Below are 16,977 nucleotides of genomic sequence, written 5' to 3'. Positions count from 1 at the left end.
TCACTGCAGGTCCTTGCTCCTGCTGTTAAATTACATTTTTTTAATAAAGCTTATACTGTCTTCCTAATTTGCATTTGGATTCTTTATTACTACAAATACAACTGTAAGTACTCACACAGTGAAGGTGTGAATCAAGAAAAAATGTATAGTGGCTGTGGTTTGAAAACCTCTGCAGGAGCACCATCTACATACACATACTATATTATATTCACTTAATAAAGCAGGGAGAAAGTAAAGTACTCATGATTTTTATAGTAAGCAAGATAGTGAAAACTCATGGTTACCACTACTAGACACTAAGATAATACAAAATATATGTAACATATCAAGTGGTAAAATTACTGTTGGTAGTTTTTATTATTTAAGAATAATCACAAGCTTTGCTTTATTAGCATTTTCATGGGGTGCTGCCTGAATTTTTGTTTATTCATGCACAACTACTCTGTTAGAAAATTGGAGATACCCACTTCAGCAAATGATAGCTTGGTATTCTGTTTTGCCTTAAAATTCACGCTCTCACCTCCTCTTGATTTCACAGCAGAGAGCATGAATTTATCATTTGTACTATCATATTCCTCTCTTTGGAATATATCACAATACTAAATGCAAATTTATCCGACTTCTAAATATAATTAATTATAATGTGCATAATGTAGGTCCCAATTCAGTTGGGTGCTTAAGTACATGTTCAGGCTTTAAGCCTGTACTTTAAAACTGTTGATTTTTAATAGGACAAAAAAAACCCCAAAAAGTGTGCCTCGCTGTATTTAAGCATATGCTTTAAAAATAGGGATGCCTTCCCAAATCAGGGTGTTAAATGAACATTATGTGAAAGGGAGCCTTTTCACTGAATTTAATGGGTTTGGGATCAGGACCATAGTGAACATGGGGAGAAGTAAAGAATTCACAGGAATAGGAGTAAAACAGCTAAGTGCACATAAAATGGTAGGGGATCAGCCAGCAGCTGCACTGTGCTTCTGCTCAGTGTAATTTGGGAGGAGGGCTGGGAAGGAAGCTCTAAACTAGGATAATCAGAATAAAAAAAACAAAATCCTTGTAATTTAGAGCAGCTGAAGGATTGTTCTAAGCTATATCAACTTCAGAGGTCCAATCAGAACTGTTATGCCAGCAGAATAGCGGGCAGTTCTCAAATGTAGCCTTTCGTCTGCTTTGTACTGTCTGCACAGAGCTCAGCAGCTGAAGCTGGGACCAATGAATGAGGACTGAAAATCTAAAAATTGTGAACCTCATGACGTAAATGGGAAATGTCAAAATTATGAATCTAGTAAATAGTCATTTTTGGAGGTATTTCATTTTGAGAAAGACGGTTTTGCTATTTATTCTTTGCATTCTTTATTATTATGAGTATTAAAAATTATACTTTAAACCACTCCTCTGAAGCCATCCTTTCCCCATTTCTCAATAGCTTCTCATGTCTGTGCCAACTAGGACATCAGAAGGGCTAAACTGCAAGATGAAAATTCTAAGAATTATTTCAATTAGTGTAATCTCCCAGTCACAAACACTAAAATCTCTGTCATTGGTAAGGAGGGTTATTTAAGGTAATTTCAAGTCAATATAAAATTTAATTTTTAAATGCAGTTAAATCACATTTAAAATGCTTCAGATATTTTGCATTGATATAGTATTGTATACTCAGTCACTGTATGACTACATGATAATCTTTTTAGTATTCTGGTAGTTGACTAGCAGTACTGCTGGTAGAACAGCAAATAAGTCTACATTACAGGCAATGGGATTGACCACACTATCAAGAGAGAGAGCTTCACAATGATGCCAAGTGTCATCCACATCAGCAAATTTTGTGCCTGTAATTCACCTCCAATGCAGCTCCCACAGCAGAAGCTGTTACGTAGGCTTACATGTTGTAGTAGTAAAATAATCTGAGCCTATGCCTATGCTACAGCTTCCACAATAGCCTCCACCCCTTATATCTCAGTTGCTTGTTTCAGTTAACTCTTGCTGTTGCAGAAAAGCCTCCGCCCAAGCTATTACACATGGATTTTCTGGAAACAGACTAAACTGTAAGGTCCTGCCAATAGTTAACTTAGACTGACAAAAACCTCCTGCTGACTGCATTGCTATGGGGAGGGGGGAGTTGTCTTCTAAGTCACTTCATTACTGTTAATTTGTAAATAATTCTCAGAAGTTATGTAATTGTTTCAACTGCATTGCCTTTTAAACTCTGCAACTCCTTGTGATTTTAAACCTTGCAACTCTGTAATCTTTGTAGAACCTTGTAACTCTCAACAACTTTGCTTTATAAGTTTAGAAACTTACTGTAAGCTTGGTGATTGAGCCTTGCAACTTTGTAATCTTTGTAACTCTCAGCCACTTTGCTTGTAACTTGCTCTAAGATTCATTTTCCCCTGAGATATGAATGTGTGAGTGTGTTTAGGGGATTAGAAAATGCAAGGCTGAGCACATGGAGCCAGGTGATAAGTCATCAGACCACTTAAGTATCAGAGAGGTAGCCGTGTTAGTATCTGTAAAAGCAACAAGGAGTCCTGTGGCACCTTATAGACCAGCAGATGGCATTGGAACATAAGCTTTCATGGGCAAAGATCCACTTCGTCAGATGCATCCCTTAAGGAGACTGCTGCTCTGCTGGATCAAGGGAAGTCTGGGCATGCTCCCTGGTGACCAGGGAGTCACAGGGTTTGCACAAAGGCAATAAAAAGAGAGAGCACATGGCAAAAACCCTCTTTCTTTCTTAAAAGAAGTCGGCAGTTTCTTTCTTGACCAGTTCCCTGCCTGATCAGCAGATAGTACATGCCTTGGCTCCTTCTGCAACCCATATGTCTGTGTAAGTGTTTGAGTACCTGAGTGAGTGAATGAAGTGTGTGGTGTGTGTTGGTTTGTGGGTGAGAGAGAAAGAGCTGGTTCCCTCTTTAGTTTATACCTTTAGTGACAGCTCTATCATCTTTAGTTTAACAATAAATCCATACTAGTGTAATCCTGGGTGGTCACCAATAGGAATTTTTGGGGAAACACTTGCAAAAAAAGCGCTTTTCAGCTAAATAGACTGACTTACCTCCCTCAGTTGACCAGTGGATATTATCCATCAAGTAATACATAGAATTTATCATGCTTATATCACCCCCCATCACCACATTATCTGAACATCTCATTATCCGTAATATATTTATCCTGACAACATGCTTGTGAGAGAGAGAGAGAGAGAGAGAAGTGCTATTATCCCCATTTTACAGATGATGAACCAAGGCAGAAAAGCTGATTGATTTTGCCACAGTCATCCAGGAAGTACATGAGAAAGCAGGGAGTTGTGGCTCTTCAGATCCCTGGGCAAGTGCTCTGAGCACTAGATGAGCCTTCTTCTAGCAACAGGCAAAGAAATTCTTGAATAAAATATTAGCATGTAGTTCCAGATTTGTACAAAGAAATTCCCTCATCCATTATCATAGCAGGTGGACTTATATAAGGACTCGTTTTAACTCAGACCCTTTAAAAGTGAGCCCCCATAAATCTTTGGTGCTGCTCTTGATAATGCAGAAGATAGCAGTTATGTATTACTAACTGTTTTAAGCATACTACTGTATATTATCTGATTCTACTGATATCCACATTTTAGAAGAGGGTACTTGTAAATTGATAAATATTCATATAATATCAGTATTGAAGGATTCAGATTTCTAAATAGCAATATATGCACATATATTAATTTAAGGTAACATGTACATATCAAGTGGTTTATGTGCAAAAATGAACTTTATCTTGTCTGTTAAAGAATTATAAACACAAAGACTAAGCAGTGACAAAGCTGATTATGTACTGAAAACTTATTTGGAACAGACATTATTACATGTCAAATTTCTGCTTTTTTGAACTTTATTCCTATTTTTATCCCTTCAGATGTTGCCAGAGCAATTGAATTACTGGAGAAACTGCAAGAGTCTGGAGAAGTACCAGTGCACAAGTTACAGTCCCTAAAGAAAGTACTGCAGAGTGAGTTTTGTACAGCTATCAGAGAGGTATGGAAATGAGATTTTAGTCATTTCTTAGCATAGCCATATTTCTATAAGCAGTGAGGGAGCAAGAGCACCATGTGCACCTCAGCAAGAGCTATGTGATTCGAAGTCATGATGCCTCCAAGGGCAAATGTGGGAGAAATCTAAAATCTGCTCAGGTTAAGGGGACCCATTAAGGTAGGCCTGGGCAAAATACGGCCAATGGGTAGGGTTGCCGGGTGTCCAGTATTGAACCGGACAGTCTGGTATTTTTGCCTCCTGTCCAGTAAAAAAATTCAGAAAATACCAGACAGTTAAAATGTCTGGTACTTTCTGATTTTTTTCCCAGCCAGGAGGCAAAAAATCCTGGGCTGTCTGGCAACCCTAGTGCTTACCAGGTTCTGCAGGGGAGCTGTCCGGCCCTGTGCAGGGAGGCAAGATGGTGGGCAGCCGCTGGCAGCCTGTTAGGGCTAAAAAGCCTCACCACATGGTTTTTAAAGGGGCCACATTGTTGTGGTTTTGTGGGTTTTTTTGAGGGGGGCATTGCTTACCAACTCTCCGGGTCCTTTTTTTCTGTATTTTTTCTGAAATAATCTGGCAACCCTATCCATGGGCCAGATCCATCCTGCCAAGCTACTGGATCTGGCCTGTGGTTGCTGCGGAGAGCCCCGTGGAGTGTGTGGGTGGGGCAAGACAAATGGGGAGCCTGAGCCCCGTGCAGGCTCCCCACTTGTCTTGCCCCACCCACACACTGCTCAGAAATGTGACTGTGGGGCTGTTTCACTTTAAAAACTGAGCCCAGGAGGGAGGGGAAAAAGCTTTAGGAGCTGCTCCTGACCCCAGCACAATCCCATTGGCCGGCTTCTGGCCAGAAACTAGCCAGCAGGATCTGCCTGTTTCAATAACAGGCAGCCATGAAACACAAGAGGCTCGTGGCTGCAGCCTGTGTGGGGGTGGGGCAGGCAGAGAGGCTGATTCAGGAATGGGCTGCTGGCTGGTAAGTCTCCTGGCCAGAGCTTGCCGCTGGCACCTCAACCCCTCCTTTCCCCAACCCTCTGCCCCTGTCTCCTAACCCCTACTTCACATACCCATATCCTGTGCCGCCCTCCTGCATCCATACCTCCTCCCAGATTTGGCACCTCAATCCTCTGACCCAAATCAAAGTCCCCTCCTGCCAAAGCTCATAACCCAAACCCTGCACCCCCTCCTGTATCCCAGTTCCCTGCTCCCCAACCCAGTGCCCCAATTCACAAATGCCTCCCTTCACCCAAACTTCTTCCCTTACCCCAAGCTCCCTTCTGCACTTAACCCCCATCCCAGACCCCACACTTCCTCCATTAATAATATGGAAAAGTGCAGCCATCAACCACTTTCCAAATTATTTGCGTGACTGAGCCCCCTGTCAAAAATGATTGCCCATCTTTGCCTTAAGGTGACATTATTGGCCAGTACAAAGCACTAGAGTCATGCTGTACATGTTAGAAAATTCTTGCCACTGCTGAGGCCTGGGATCATTACCCTGCCATCTGTGCAAAAAGGCCCTCTCCAGCAGTCTGTGATAAATTATGGCTGACTTGCACACAGGTACGCAGAGGGAAAAGGAACTCCTTGTCTTCCAGTTTATCCATACAGACCCAGCTAAGAAATCTCGACAGCAGTGAAATATGTTCTGGACTCACAGCAGTGGGACCATAATTAAGGCTGCTTCAGAAATTTTTGTTTTACAGGAACTTTCTTTTTGGAACCCTCTTGTGTAAGCAGACCGGGGGAATGTGAAACAACTTTAATCTATGTAAATGATAATAGTTTTGCAATGTCTTGGACAGAAGATACAAATGAAGCTAAAAGCGAATCAATTCCATAGATTCCTAAATGTATTGGATTATTTCTCTAGACTAAACAGTATTTGTATGCAAGACTGAAGCGATTGGAAACATTCTTATGGACGCAACAGTTTACAGCTTGCAACCAGCAAGCTTCTCAGTTCTCCTTTGTGCTTATCTATTTAATGCCTAACATTAATCCTTCTTCGATAAAATCCATGGGAGTTCTATAGTTTACTTCAATGGTAGCAGGATTGGTATGGAGGCAGCAGAAGTGCATTGGTTGTGATTTTTTTTCTATGACTGGCTAGAAAGGAAGAGAAAAGGGGGAAGGTACATTAATTTATCTGCACTATTCAACACACCCTTATTTTACTGAATATATTCTGCATTGCGTGAAACAGAGAGAGATTTCCACTTAAATAGCCCACAGTTTTAAAGACTTTTAAGGACAATACTGTTACAAGCTGTATGACACTCTCTATTCTAAGATCCTGGCTAGTCTTTTCATTTAACTAGCTAAATGTTTTCCTCAACTGACAGCAGGAAGCACTGAAGGTTTATTTTTCTTTATATAGCACAGCTTGGCACTCAAGTTGTGAAGGGGAGCTTTGCTCTCTCTACAATACCACCAATGAAATCCTAGCACATTTATATTCAACAGCAGAAAATATTCTTGACAGCAGCAAACATGTAGCTTTTTGAAACAGGTATGGAGCACAGGAAACTGGGAAATGGCCTAGACTGTAATGCACTCAGTGAACTAAAAATAGCTAAGTAGAACTTGACAGGATCATCTATAATGGCATAGAAGGTGCTTTCAGAGGCTAGTGGGTAAAACCAACCTGCATTAAACTGATTTTTCTTTTACTATTTTATACTGGAAAGTAAGACTGACTCCAAACAGGTGATTAGGTCAGTTGTGCCAACCATCATAAATGACATTTATTTTTTCTCTGTTCTTTAAATATCACTGCTGCTAAAAGGAAATTCAACAAAAAAACTAAAAATAGGTTTTTTTATTCAATGTCCATCCTGGTTTCCTAGCAAAAACTTTCAACTATATCAGTGGTTCTCAAACTCTTTGACCTGTGGCCCACCTGACTCAATCCAGGCCTTTCCATGGAATGCCATCCATCCACCCATGATGACAAAATGGCTGCAGGAGGGGGTGGGGATGTGGGGTCTAGCTGGGATGTAGGGTGCAGGAGCGGATTGAGTGTAGGGTTCTGGGTGGGAGGTAGGGTGGAGGAGTGGCCAGGGGGTAGGGATGGATGGGAGGGAGGGAGTGTGCAGGAGGAAGGTGGGAGGTCTGGGAGAGGGAGTGCAGGAGGGAGATGGGGTGCGGGGCCTTGGCCAGTTGGGTGTGTGTGAGGGGAGTGATGGTGCAGGTCTGAGCATAAAGAGATGGGGGACACTTACATGGCTACATGCCTCCTGACATTACCAGACATCACCCCCTGCTACTTCCATTGGCTGAGATTCTAGCTAATGGGAGCAGCGGGAAAAGCCTCCAGGTGAGTGATTTCCTGCACTGCTATTTCCTCAGCCAAGGGAGGAGGAGCAGCATGCAGAGCCGCTTCCTCCTCCCCATGAACTGGATCTAGCCCATGAAACTCCTCCTCCGCACCAGCAGAGGAGCAGGCCACAGGGCTGGAGCACCAGTCTAGGCTCCCTGCCATGGGGGCATGGGACAAGCCCTGACCCCACTGCCCACATTGCAACATACTTGCAGACTACTAGTAGTCCACGGCCCACACTTTGAGAACCACTGAACTATACTAAATTAATACAATCTATTCATCCATAGATGGAGGTGGTAGCTCCCTCAATATATAAGATTGCGTGGCCTATCCTATAAGACTCTCAGTTGCTTATACAGGCAGTCCCCGACTTACGTCGGATCCACACTTACGAACGGGGCTTTTCCCGGTCTCTCTGGTCTGCTGTGGGGGGGGGAGTCCAGCAAAGCCGCTGGACCCCCCCAGCAGACCAGGGACACCCGAGCAAAGCTGTCCCGCTGCGGGCATGCTCCACGGCTTTGCTCTCCGTCTCCCTGGTCTGACCAACAGACCAGGGAGATGGGGAGCAAAGCCTCGGAGCACGCCAGAAGTGGGACAGCCGCGACGCGCCTGGACTGTCCCGCTGCTTGCGTGCTCTGCAGCTTTGCTTCGCGTCTCCCAGGTCAGCAGACCAGGGTGACGGAGTAAAGCCGTGGAGGACTTGGGCGGTCCCGCCACCCTCGTCTCCCTGGTCTGCTGGGGGGGTGCAGCTAGTGCTCCCCCCCCCGCAGCAGACCAGGCTTTTCTTGCCTACCCCTGGGGTAGAGCAGCTGGGGTGCTGCTGGGTTGCTCCAGTAGCGCCGAGAAGTGGCCGCGCTACTGGAGCAACCCAGCAGCACCCCAAGCTGCTCTGCCCCAGGCATCCCCAAGTCAGCCGCTGCTGAAACTGACCAGCGGCTGACTACAGGAAGCCCGAGGCAGAGTTTCTCTGCCCCAGGCTTCCTGGAATCAGCCAGTGATCAGTTTCAGCAGCAGCTGACTTGGGGACGCCTGGGTTTCTTAAATTGAATCTGTATGTAAGTCAGAACTGGCATCCAGATTCAGCCGCGGTTGAAACTGATCAGTTTCAGCAGCGGCTGACGCCAGTTCCGACTTACATACAGATTCAACTTAAGAACAAACCTACAGTCCCTATCTTGTATGTAACCTGGGGACTGCCTGTATTATGCCAAATTCACTGTTTGTGCTAAAATTTTCCATGCTGGGTGTCTGTGTCAGACTGAAGGTTTTCAGAGAAAGTTTTAGCAAAACTCTTTCTGTCATTTCTGTGAATGATATTAGGGGAAAACATGTTTTTTTGCTCATGTTAAAGTCTTGCACCCTATTTGTGGAGAAACTCTAGCAGCTTCACGCATTGGATCAATGGTTTGAAATGTAGCAGGGGGAGTTGCCTTTTTGTCAGGTACATCCCTTTTCCCTGTTTCCTTTTTTTTTTTAGCCCAAATTTAACCACTTTACAAGCCCTTTGAAAATCTCTTTTCAACAATGTTCAGCGGAGACTTGTTAAGAGTTTGACAGCTAAATTCCCTGAACTATTCCATCTGCACACTGGAGGATGGGACTGCAGAGGCAAGGCAGGAATTTCCTTGCAGTTGCTCCTGCCAGTTACTGGAAGCTGCTGTGGACCCTAGTGTAAAGCAGGGCAGTTTAACTCAAATGGAGCAAAAACCCCATCACATTGGGGCAAGGCAAAATACATGAAATTATGTAGAATTGTAAAATTAAATTAACTCCTATTCTGGCTATTAGAGAAATGCAAAATATTTCAATTGAAATTTATTTCCCACTGGAAAATGCAGGTTTGGGTCAACAGAAACATTTTGTGTAATTATGTCAAAATTTCCAAATTGTTTCAGTAAAAAAAAGTAGGAAAATATGAAAAATTCTGTTTGTTTTAACATTTTAAAATACATTTCAATTTTTTATCCAAAATAATGTTTTCCTTTTAAATTTATTTCAAGTTAATGACAAAAAGTAATATGTTTAAGAAATCTCAGAAATCAAATACTGTAAAGTGTTTTGTTTTAGACAAGAAAAAATATTTAGTTTCACATTAATTTTTTAAAATTTCAGTTTACCAAAACTGAAACTTCCTCAATGAAACTATTTGGGGAGAAGAGATTGGAATGGATAAGCAAAACAAAAAATCAGCCATATGCAGAGTTTTATTGGCAATAAGTCTTGGACAGCTATATCCAGAAGGTGTTAGAACACACTGCTGAACCAAAAGAATAACAAATCAGCAAGAAATGTGGCGCAACTTAATAAATAAAATTAACATAAATGCCTATTGCCTTTTGGTAATAAGTGATGGAAGGTAATAGAAATTACAGTGCATATCAACAAACCCTCCTTTCTCCTAGAAAGGTTGCCCTTTAACAAGTTGCATATTAAAAGGATCTGGAAATAAAGATTTTGTTCATGTGTAGGAAAACAACTGTATTTATGAAGCTATCAGTGCCCCCATTACCACCACACCAAATAATTGAATCGGAGATAATAAAATTCAGCACTTCTGGGACCAGTTTTCTCTGTGAATGTTATTTAAAATAAAATTTGATTGGCAAGGTCCTATATCACTGAAATGGATGAATATATTACATTAATGAATCACATGCACCATAGGATAAATAAAGTCTTCCTAGTTTATAAACCAGGGAAGCTAAAATATGCATAGTGTTATTGCTCTATCATTTTAATATATCTACCCTATATCTGGTTATCATCTGATTCTATTTTTACAAGACCGTCAACAGTTTTTAAAAGGGAGAAGCAGAGATTGTTTAAGAAAAGTCAGGTGATGAGTACTTTATATGGGATTATCTGGTGGAACAGTGTTTGTTTTAAAGTATACTTTTTATCTGTGAATTAGAGGACTTTCTGGAGAAAATGTTATAAATATGCAAAGTGAGATCCTGGCTAAGTTGAAGTCAATGGCAAAACTCCCATTGACTTTACTGGAATCAGGATTTCACCCCCATGCTTTTGAAATACTTTTGATTAAATTTACATGATATCAAAACTTGGGTTCATTACCAGGATATTAAGTTAGAATTCAGCAAGAAATGTGTAGCCCCATCTTCAAAAGGTAGTTAACAAGCCTGTTCTATCACTATTCTTGCATACAGTACATGTGGATGATTTTGCTTCATTAATAATGGATAATAATTTCCATGACCTTAATGATTTTAAGCATGAGAATCCCACTATAGCTATATATAGATATTAGTCTATGGTCATTTTCTCCAGATGGCTTATACTGCATTAATAAAATGTTATTTTCATACTTCATACATTTTTGCAAACACTAGGGAGAAACACTCAGATTGGGTGGGTGGCTTAAGTTGTGTGCTGTGATACTGAGCAGTGATACTGAGCAACAAAGAATTTTCAGAGAGATGGTTGGTTCCCTTAAACTATTTATCTCAGTTCTAGCATTCAGGGTTTGTCATTCTTACATTTGGGATCTCTTTTTAGAAAGTTTTACACAGGACAACATTTTACTGGTGTTTGCTAGACCCAACGGAAACTCCTTCCACCTTAACTTTCTTATAAGAATGTTAGTTTTTCTGAAATTTAAAGTCTGATTCCAGCATGGGTGGTTGGTGCAGCCTACAGCCCCGCCTCCTTTGCTGAGGCCCCACCACCCAAGGGGAAGGGGAGGAACGGGAGGATGCTGTGCCGCTCCAGCCTCCCTGGCCAGGGGCACAGAGAGGGCAGGTACTGGAGGCAGCCACACTCCGCCCCCAGAATGCCTACAACAGGTGTTCTAGGGGCAGAGTGTGGGTAGGGCCATACCTGGTGGTTTGGGAAGGCAAAGCCTTCCCCTGCCTAGGCTACCAAATGCCTATGGATTCCAGAAATCATCAGGTTGTCCCAAGTTTTCATGTGTTTTAAGGGTTCCAAATCAACTTTTGCTCGGTTTAAAAGAACAATATTAATTCTCTCTCACTGCCAGTCCCAGATTCTGAAAGTTAAGTTGCACTCTTTCTGGCTGCTGAATCTCTCTCCCTACCAGTTTAAAAAACAACAACAAGATTCCACAAGCCCAATTTTATGTTCTGTAACAGCTGAGCAACCCCAAAGTTCATAGTCTGCTTTGCATTACTGTGCCCACAAAAGCTCATGATACCATCTACATGTTTTGTTAGTCTATAAAGTACTACCAGACCATTTGTTGTTTTTTTAAGTTTATCCTATACAGATTTACTCGGCTACCGCCTGAAACTACTGGTGAAACTGTTGGTTTTTTTATCCCCTAGTCACCAAAGGCAGAATTTTAATTAATAATTTTGTATCTAATGAATGAGCAGAAATAGAGTCCGTTCTCTCTCTCTACAGAGTCAATGTGTGTACAAATGTACTCAAAGTCACTAAATGTTACTTTCAGTATACGCAGGGAGAAGATCCATGGATAAAGATGATAGAATTTTCAGGATAGAACTGTACTTTAACTTCAATATGAAACCCCAAATTAAAGTTCCAGTTCTGCCCTCTTTACTCTTGTAAATTAAAGTACTGCTTTATTCAACATGAGCAAAAATTGAAAAACTGGACCTTTAGTAAGTCAACTGGTGGCCAATGAGGCCACTCGCGTGAATAAGCAAACAAGATTTATCACTTAAATTATAGATTTTATAAAATATACCAAGTAAAACTGTAGATTAAACATAGTTTCAGAACACGTTAATTTAGCAGGAGCAGTTTTACAATGCTGAATATAGAATTGTCCCAGATACAGCGTGCAACTGTGCAGAACATAATTGTATGCAATGTTGTTTTTGCCGCACTGGTCCCAGGATACTAGAGAATCAAGGTGGCGTGAGGTAATATCTATTATTAGACCAACATCTGCTGGTGAGTGAGACAAGCTTTTGAGTGTACACATAGCTCTTATAAAAGAGCTCTGTAAGTGCAGAAGTTGTCTCACACCAGCAAAAGTTGGTACAATAAAAGATATTAACTTGCCCACCTTGTCCCCCAGAAAATAATTGACTTTTAAATCTTGCATGAACAAGATTTTAAATCTCTTAAAGAAATCTCTGTGGTTGCAAAATTTTGTGAAGTTGTATTCTTGGCAGTTCATATTGTAATTTCAGTTCATATGTTTAACAGTTAAAGAGAGGGCAAATGTGATCATTTAAAACTATCAATGTAGTATTTGTTCCAAACTAACAGATCTTGGAAGCTGTTTCAAGCTAGACGTCAGGCCAAGTTCACTGAGATTGACACACTTACACTAGAGCTACATTTGCACCTTTGTGTTAAAATTATTTTTATTGGGTGTTAAATCTACAATTTCAATATTTGGTTTTAAAATATTGAATCCTTTAAACCATATTCTCAGTTAGGGATGTTAAGTAGCATGTAATTCGTTAATAAGGGGTAGCACTGTGACTGCTCAATCCCAGCTCCAGCAGAGTCTATTAGTGCCGGGACCTGGCATCAACCCCCGCTGCGGCTCTGCACTACAAGCACTTAGAGCCAGTATAGGGCTTGATGCCACTGTCAGCACAAGCTGGGACTAAGTGCTGGCTCTTGGTACTGGTACTACAGAGCTGCAGCAGCAGTCGATGCCAGGTCCCAGCGCTAAGAGGGAGCACATGGGCAGGCTGACTCAGTCCCAGCTCATGCTGGGACCCAGTGTCAATCCCTGCTGCAGCTCTGCACTATAATCACTAAGTGCCAGCTCAGGGGTTGATGCCGTGACTCAGCATGAGCCAGGACTGGGACAATCTGTCAGCCAGCCTGCTAAAAGTGTACTTGAGGGTGGGGGGGAGTGTTGTGTGTAGTCAATAGCGTTAATTGATAAGCAACTGCTTATCCATTAATCGTTTAGTTAACTACATTATTACATCCCTATTCCCAGTTAAATTAATCCAATTGTGATTTCTGTAAAGTTGCAATAAGGGTGAAACTCTATTGCTTGACCTTATTTATGTATATAGTTCTGTGGGGTACATGGTACTTTGTAAATATTGGGTATTTGGTGTTAAGATTTTCAATAAAATATTATGCAGAAATAAGTGATAAAATAGTAATAATTCTATCAAAATATCAGATTTGTGTTTCTGGAGAAAGGTCATCATTTAATTTTGTTGAGTGGTGACTTCTGAATAACTAAGGATTAGTATTAGTATTATTAGACTCCACCGTGAGTTTTACCCTTCTTTAGTTAAAAGGGTTATGTGTGTGATGAGGAATTTTGAGTATTTGGTGAGGTCATGTTTAGAAATTAGAAGAGGGAATGACTGGTCAAATCTCACTAAACAATCTGCCTCTTTCCCTCTCCCAACCAGAGTTTTTAAAGCATTTAGAAAGTTCAGAAACTGGAATAACTTGGGGCTTAAATAAGAAGAGATCATGTTTCTTGTGTAAATTCACCCTTTTAGATGCTTTCCATTTCCTTTTGTTATGAGGAACTTTAACTGGAAATTTTACCAAATGACAATAATATATGGCTCTGAAGGATAGAGTATTTTCATGTCACCATCTTACTAACATAAGTGATATACCCTTACTTTGCTGCCTGAAAGCACTGGATTGCCTGAATGAACTTTTGGAATGATTACCTTGTCACTAGGCAGATGGCCCTCATTAATGGCAATTATATATGAGTATACTAGGAAGACCAAGCAATATCTGAGAGGAGACATTCTTAAGTCTCTGTGCAATTACAAGATCTCCATGATTTCACTAGAGATTTAAAACAGCTGACATTGTCACTTTTTAGAAAGCAGCTTAGAGCTAAATACATTGATATCACAGATGTCATACTCCAAAATCTGGGCCATGTCATACCATTGATCTTTACAGAGTACTCCCTATTGGCTTCAATGGAGAGTTGTGATTGAAACCAGTGAGAAATACCGATTAAAGATCAATTGTTGAGGCTGCCTGCTCACTATGTAACTACTTGCATTTGTGTTTGACTTGCTAAGCTGTGCCCCCGGAAAAAAAAAATCAATATTCCAAAAAATCCTGCAAACATCCAATAGTAAAATAATGCTTTGTTTCTCGCATGTCATTGTTTGGCTAGGTTGCTGCTGCATAATTATTAAAATTCTAAGAACTGTCCTAATTTGATTTAGCTAATTCTGTACAGAGCCTGCTGCAGTTACTTATTTCATGGACGATTGTTTTAATACAACATTGGATATGGAAATCAGCAACCTATTTGTTTTCCCTATGTTATAATTTTTGTTTAGTGTTGCAGTATCATATTTGATTATATAAAACTCTGGAGGATCATAATAGCCTTTACTGCAGTTCATCTCCAGCCTGCTTCTTCATCATCAGAGAAATCTGAAGCCAGGTGAACTGATGGAGAAAATATTTATTCTGGCAATTCACTGGAGTGGACCAATGCATTTTTATTGCAGACTTGCATTCTGCCTTGTTACAGCCCCCTGTGAGTCCCTACTCCTGGGATAGGGAACCTAAGGCCAGGGGGCCGGATGTGACTCCTGGGTTACCTGGATCTGACCCCCGAGGCTCAGGGTTCCTCCCAGCACTGGGGAACCCACACTGTCACACACACACACACACACCCCAGTGCCCCTACTCCTGGCTGATTTTTCTGTGGGTCAGCAACCCCGACCCAAAAAAGATTCCCTATCCCACCCTACTCCCACCAAGTCTTTTAGAAAATTCTCGGGAAGTGTATTTCAATCTACCGGTATATTTCTGGGTTACTCCCTCAGGGTATGTCTACACTACCCTCCTAGTTCGAACTAGGAGGGTAATGTATGCATACCGCACTTGCTAATGAAGCCCGGGATTTGAATTTCCTGGGCTCCATTAGCATAAGCGGGGAGCCGCCATTTTTAAATCCCCGCTGCTTCGAACCCCGCGCAGCGCGGCTACACGGGGCTCGAACTAGGTAGTTCGGACTAAGGTGCCTATTCCGAACTACCGGTACACCTCGTTTCACGAGGAGTAACGGTAGTTCGGAATAGGAACCTAGTCCGAACTACCTAGTTCGAGCCCCGTGTAGCCGAGCTGCACGGGGTTCGAAGCAGCGGGGATGTAAAAATGGCGGCTCCCCGCTTATGCTAATGAAGCCCAGGAAATTCAAATCCCGGGCTTCATTAGCAAGTGCGGTATGCATACATTACCCCGCTAGTTCGAACTAGCGGGGTAGTGTAGACATACCCTCAGAGGGAAAAAGCTTATCTAATTCTAAGTCTACCTCTATGAACCCTATGTTGTCTGCCTCAATCCCATCTAATTATAGAAACAAATCATTTCATTTCCATTCCAGACAAGTAGAAGAAACTCTTAGAATGTGCTCATATAATAGGATGATGCACTCAGCTTTAACCAGCAACTGATTTTTGGCGAGGCCCTGAAAAAGTTATTTATTTTTCATATAGAGCTGCTGTGGTCTGCAGCCTGTATCGACTCACTGATAAAGTGAAGGGAGTGCATGTTATTGAAGGTTCAGATACACCTTCAAACCAAGAATTGGCAATGAGTTGAGAAATGTGGTTACTCAATTATGGTCTGTGGATTATAAGTGGCCTACTGGGAGCTGGTTGACCAAATGGTGTTGCTCCCTTCCTCATTTCCAGCTGCTGTAAATTGCAGTAAAAGCAGCTAAAGATACATTGAGCTCAGTATTGTCAAAAAAAGGTCACTAATTTTGGGTGCCCAGACTTGAGTTATCGTGAGCCTTTTCTATAGAGATGCTGAACAGCAACAGTTCCCATTTACTTGCAATGTAATGGAGAGTGTTCACTGTTTCTGGACTCTGTCTCAGGAACAGGGAAATAATCCAAATGATCTAATAGGTATTTTCAGCATCTGATTTCTATTAATTTTATTAGAATGTAAATCAGGTTCAGTTGTCTAATCTGGCTTTTTCAATAAGAAATCGCACTGCAGGAAGGAAGGGAGGGTGTGCAGAGATAACTTGCCCTAGAAGCAATACCCGGAGCATTCTGTCTGACTCATCCAATACATGTCAGAACACATACTGTGGAAGACATGACAGCATGCACATTATGTACATCTGTTGTGGCTCTCGTGGCCAACACAGAAGGGAGTATAAAACCCTGGCCCCACTTCATCCTGCCCCCTTGGGGTTATTCACTGTGACTTTCAGCACAGGACAGTCACAGTCCTCATGTGGCAGAAATTCGAGAACCGAGACTGCATGAAGTCCTTTCACACAAGCCCAGAGAGGTGTTCCATGTCCCAGTCCTCCCCACGAACATCAGCATACAGAAAACCTAGTCCCAAAAGTAGAGCAAGATGCTAATCCAACTAATTCTGTCTATCACAGCTGCCAGGTTTACAGAGTATATGTAATTGCATTAAGAGGTGTAATGGCAGATGGAAAAGGGCACTAGCAGCTAAAGAGTGATTGAAATGAAAGCTGAAATGTAGCAACTGATAGTAGTGATACAATTAATGGAGAGGTCATGTGGTAACTCAGAGAACAAGTTAAGTATTTATATGGCACCATCAGTGTGGTATCCAAGTATCTGTCAAATATTTAAAAAACAGAAAACTCCAAGATAAAAATATCTTTTGGAGCAAAACACTTTTTAAAATTCTAATTGGAGCTTCTAGAAAGTGTAGCATCCTAAAATAATTTTT

At 41.6% G+C, this 16,977-nt stretch overlaps 1 protein-coding gene across 2 annotated transcripts in view; it reads left to right on the top strand.

Moving 5' to 3' along the window:
- Positions 1-16,977, top strand: part of LIN7A (lin-7 cell polarity scaffold A) — an 81,565-nt gene that overhangs the window by 30,153 nt on the left and 34,435 nt on the right. For both annotated transcript variants that reach the window (XM_075932489.2, XM_075932498.2), the window contains exon 2: positions 3,895-4,013. In XM_075932489.2, coding sequence (XP_075788604.1) covers positions 3,895-4,013 — 119 coding nt within the window. The remainder of the gene's footprint in view (positions 1-3,894; positions 4,014-16,977) is intronic.

This window comes from Pelodiscus sinensis, chromosome 1, assembly GCF_052426305.1.
Source record: "Pelodiscus sinensis isolate ZL-2025 chromosome 1, ASM5242630v1, whole genome shotgun sequence".
NCBI lineage: Eukaryota > Metazoa > Chordata > Testudines > Trionychidae > Pelodiscus > Pelodiscus sinensis.
Note: the sequence above shows the minus strand (reverse complement) of the source record. Positions and strands in the feature narration are given on the sequence as shown.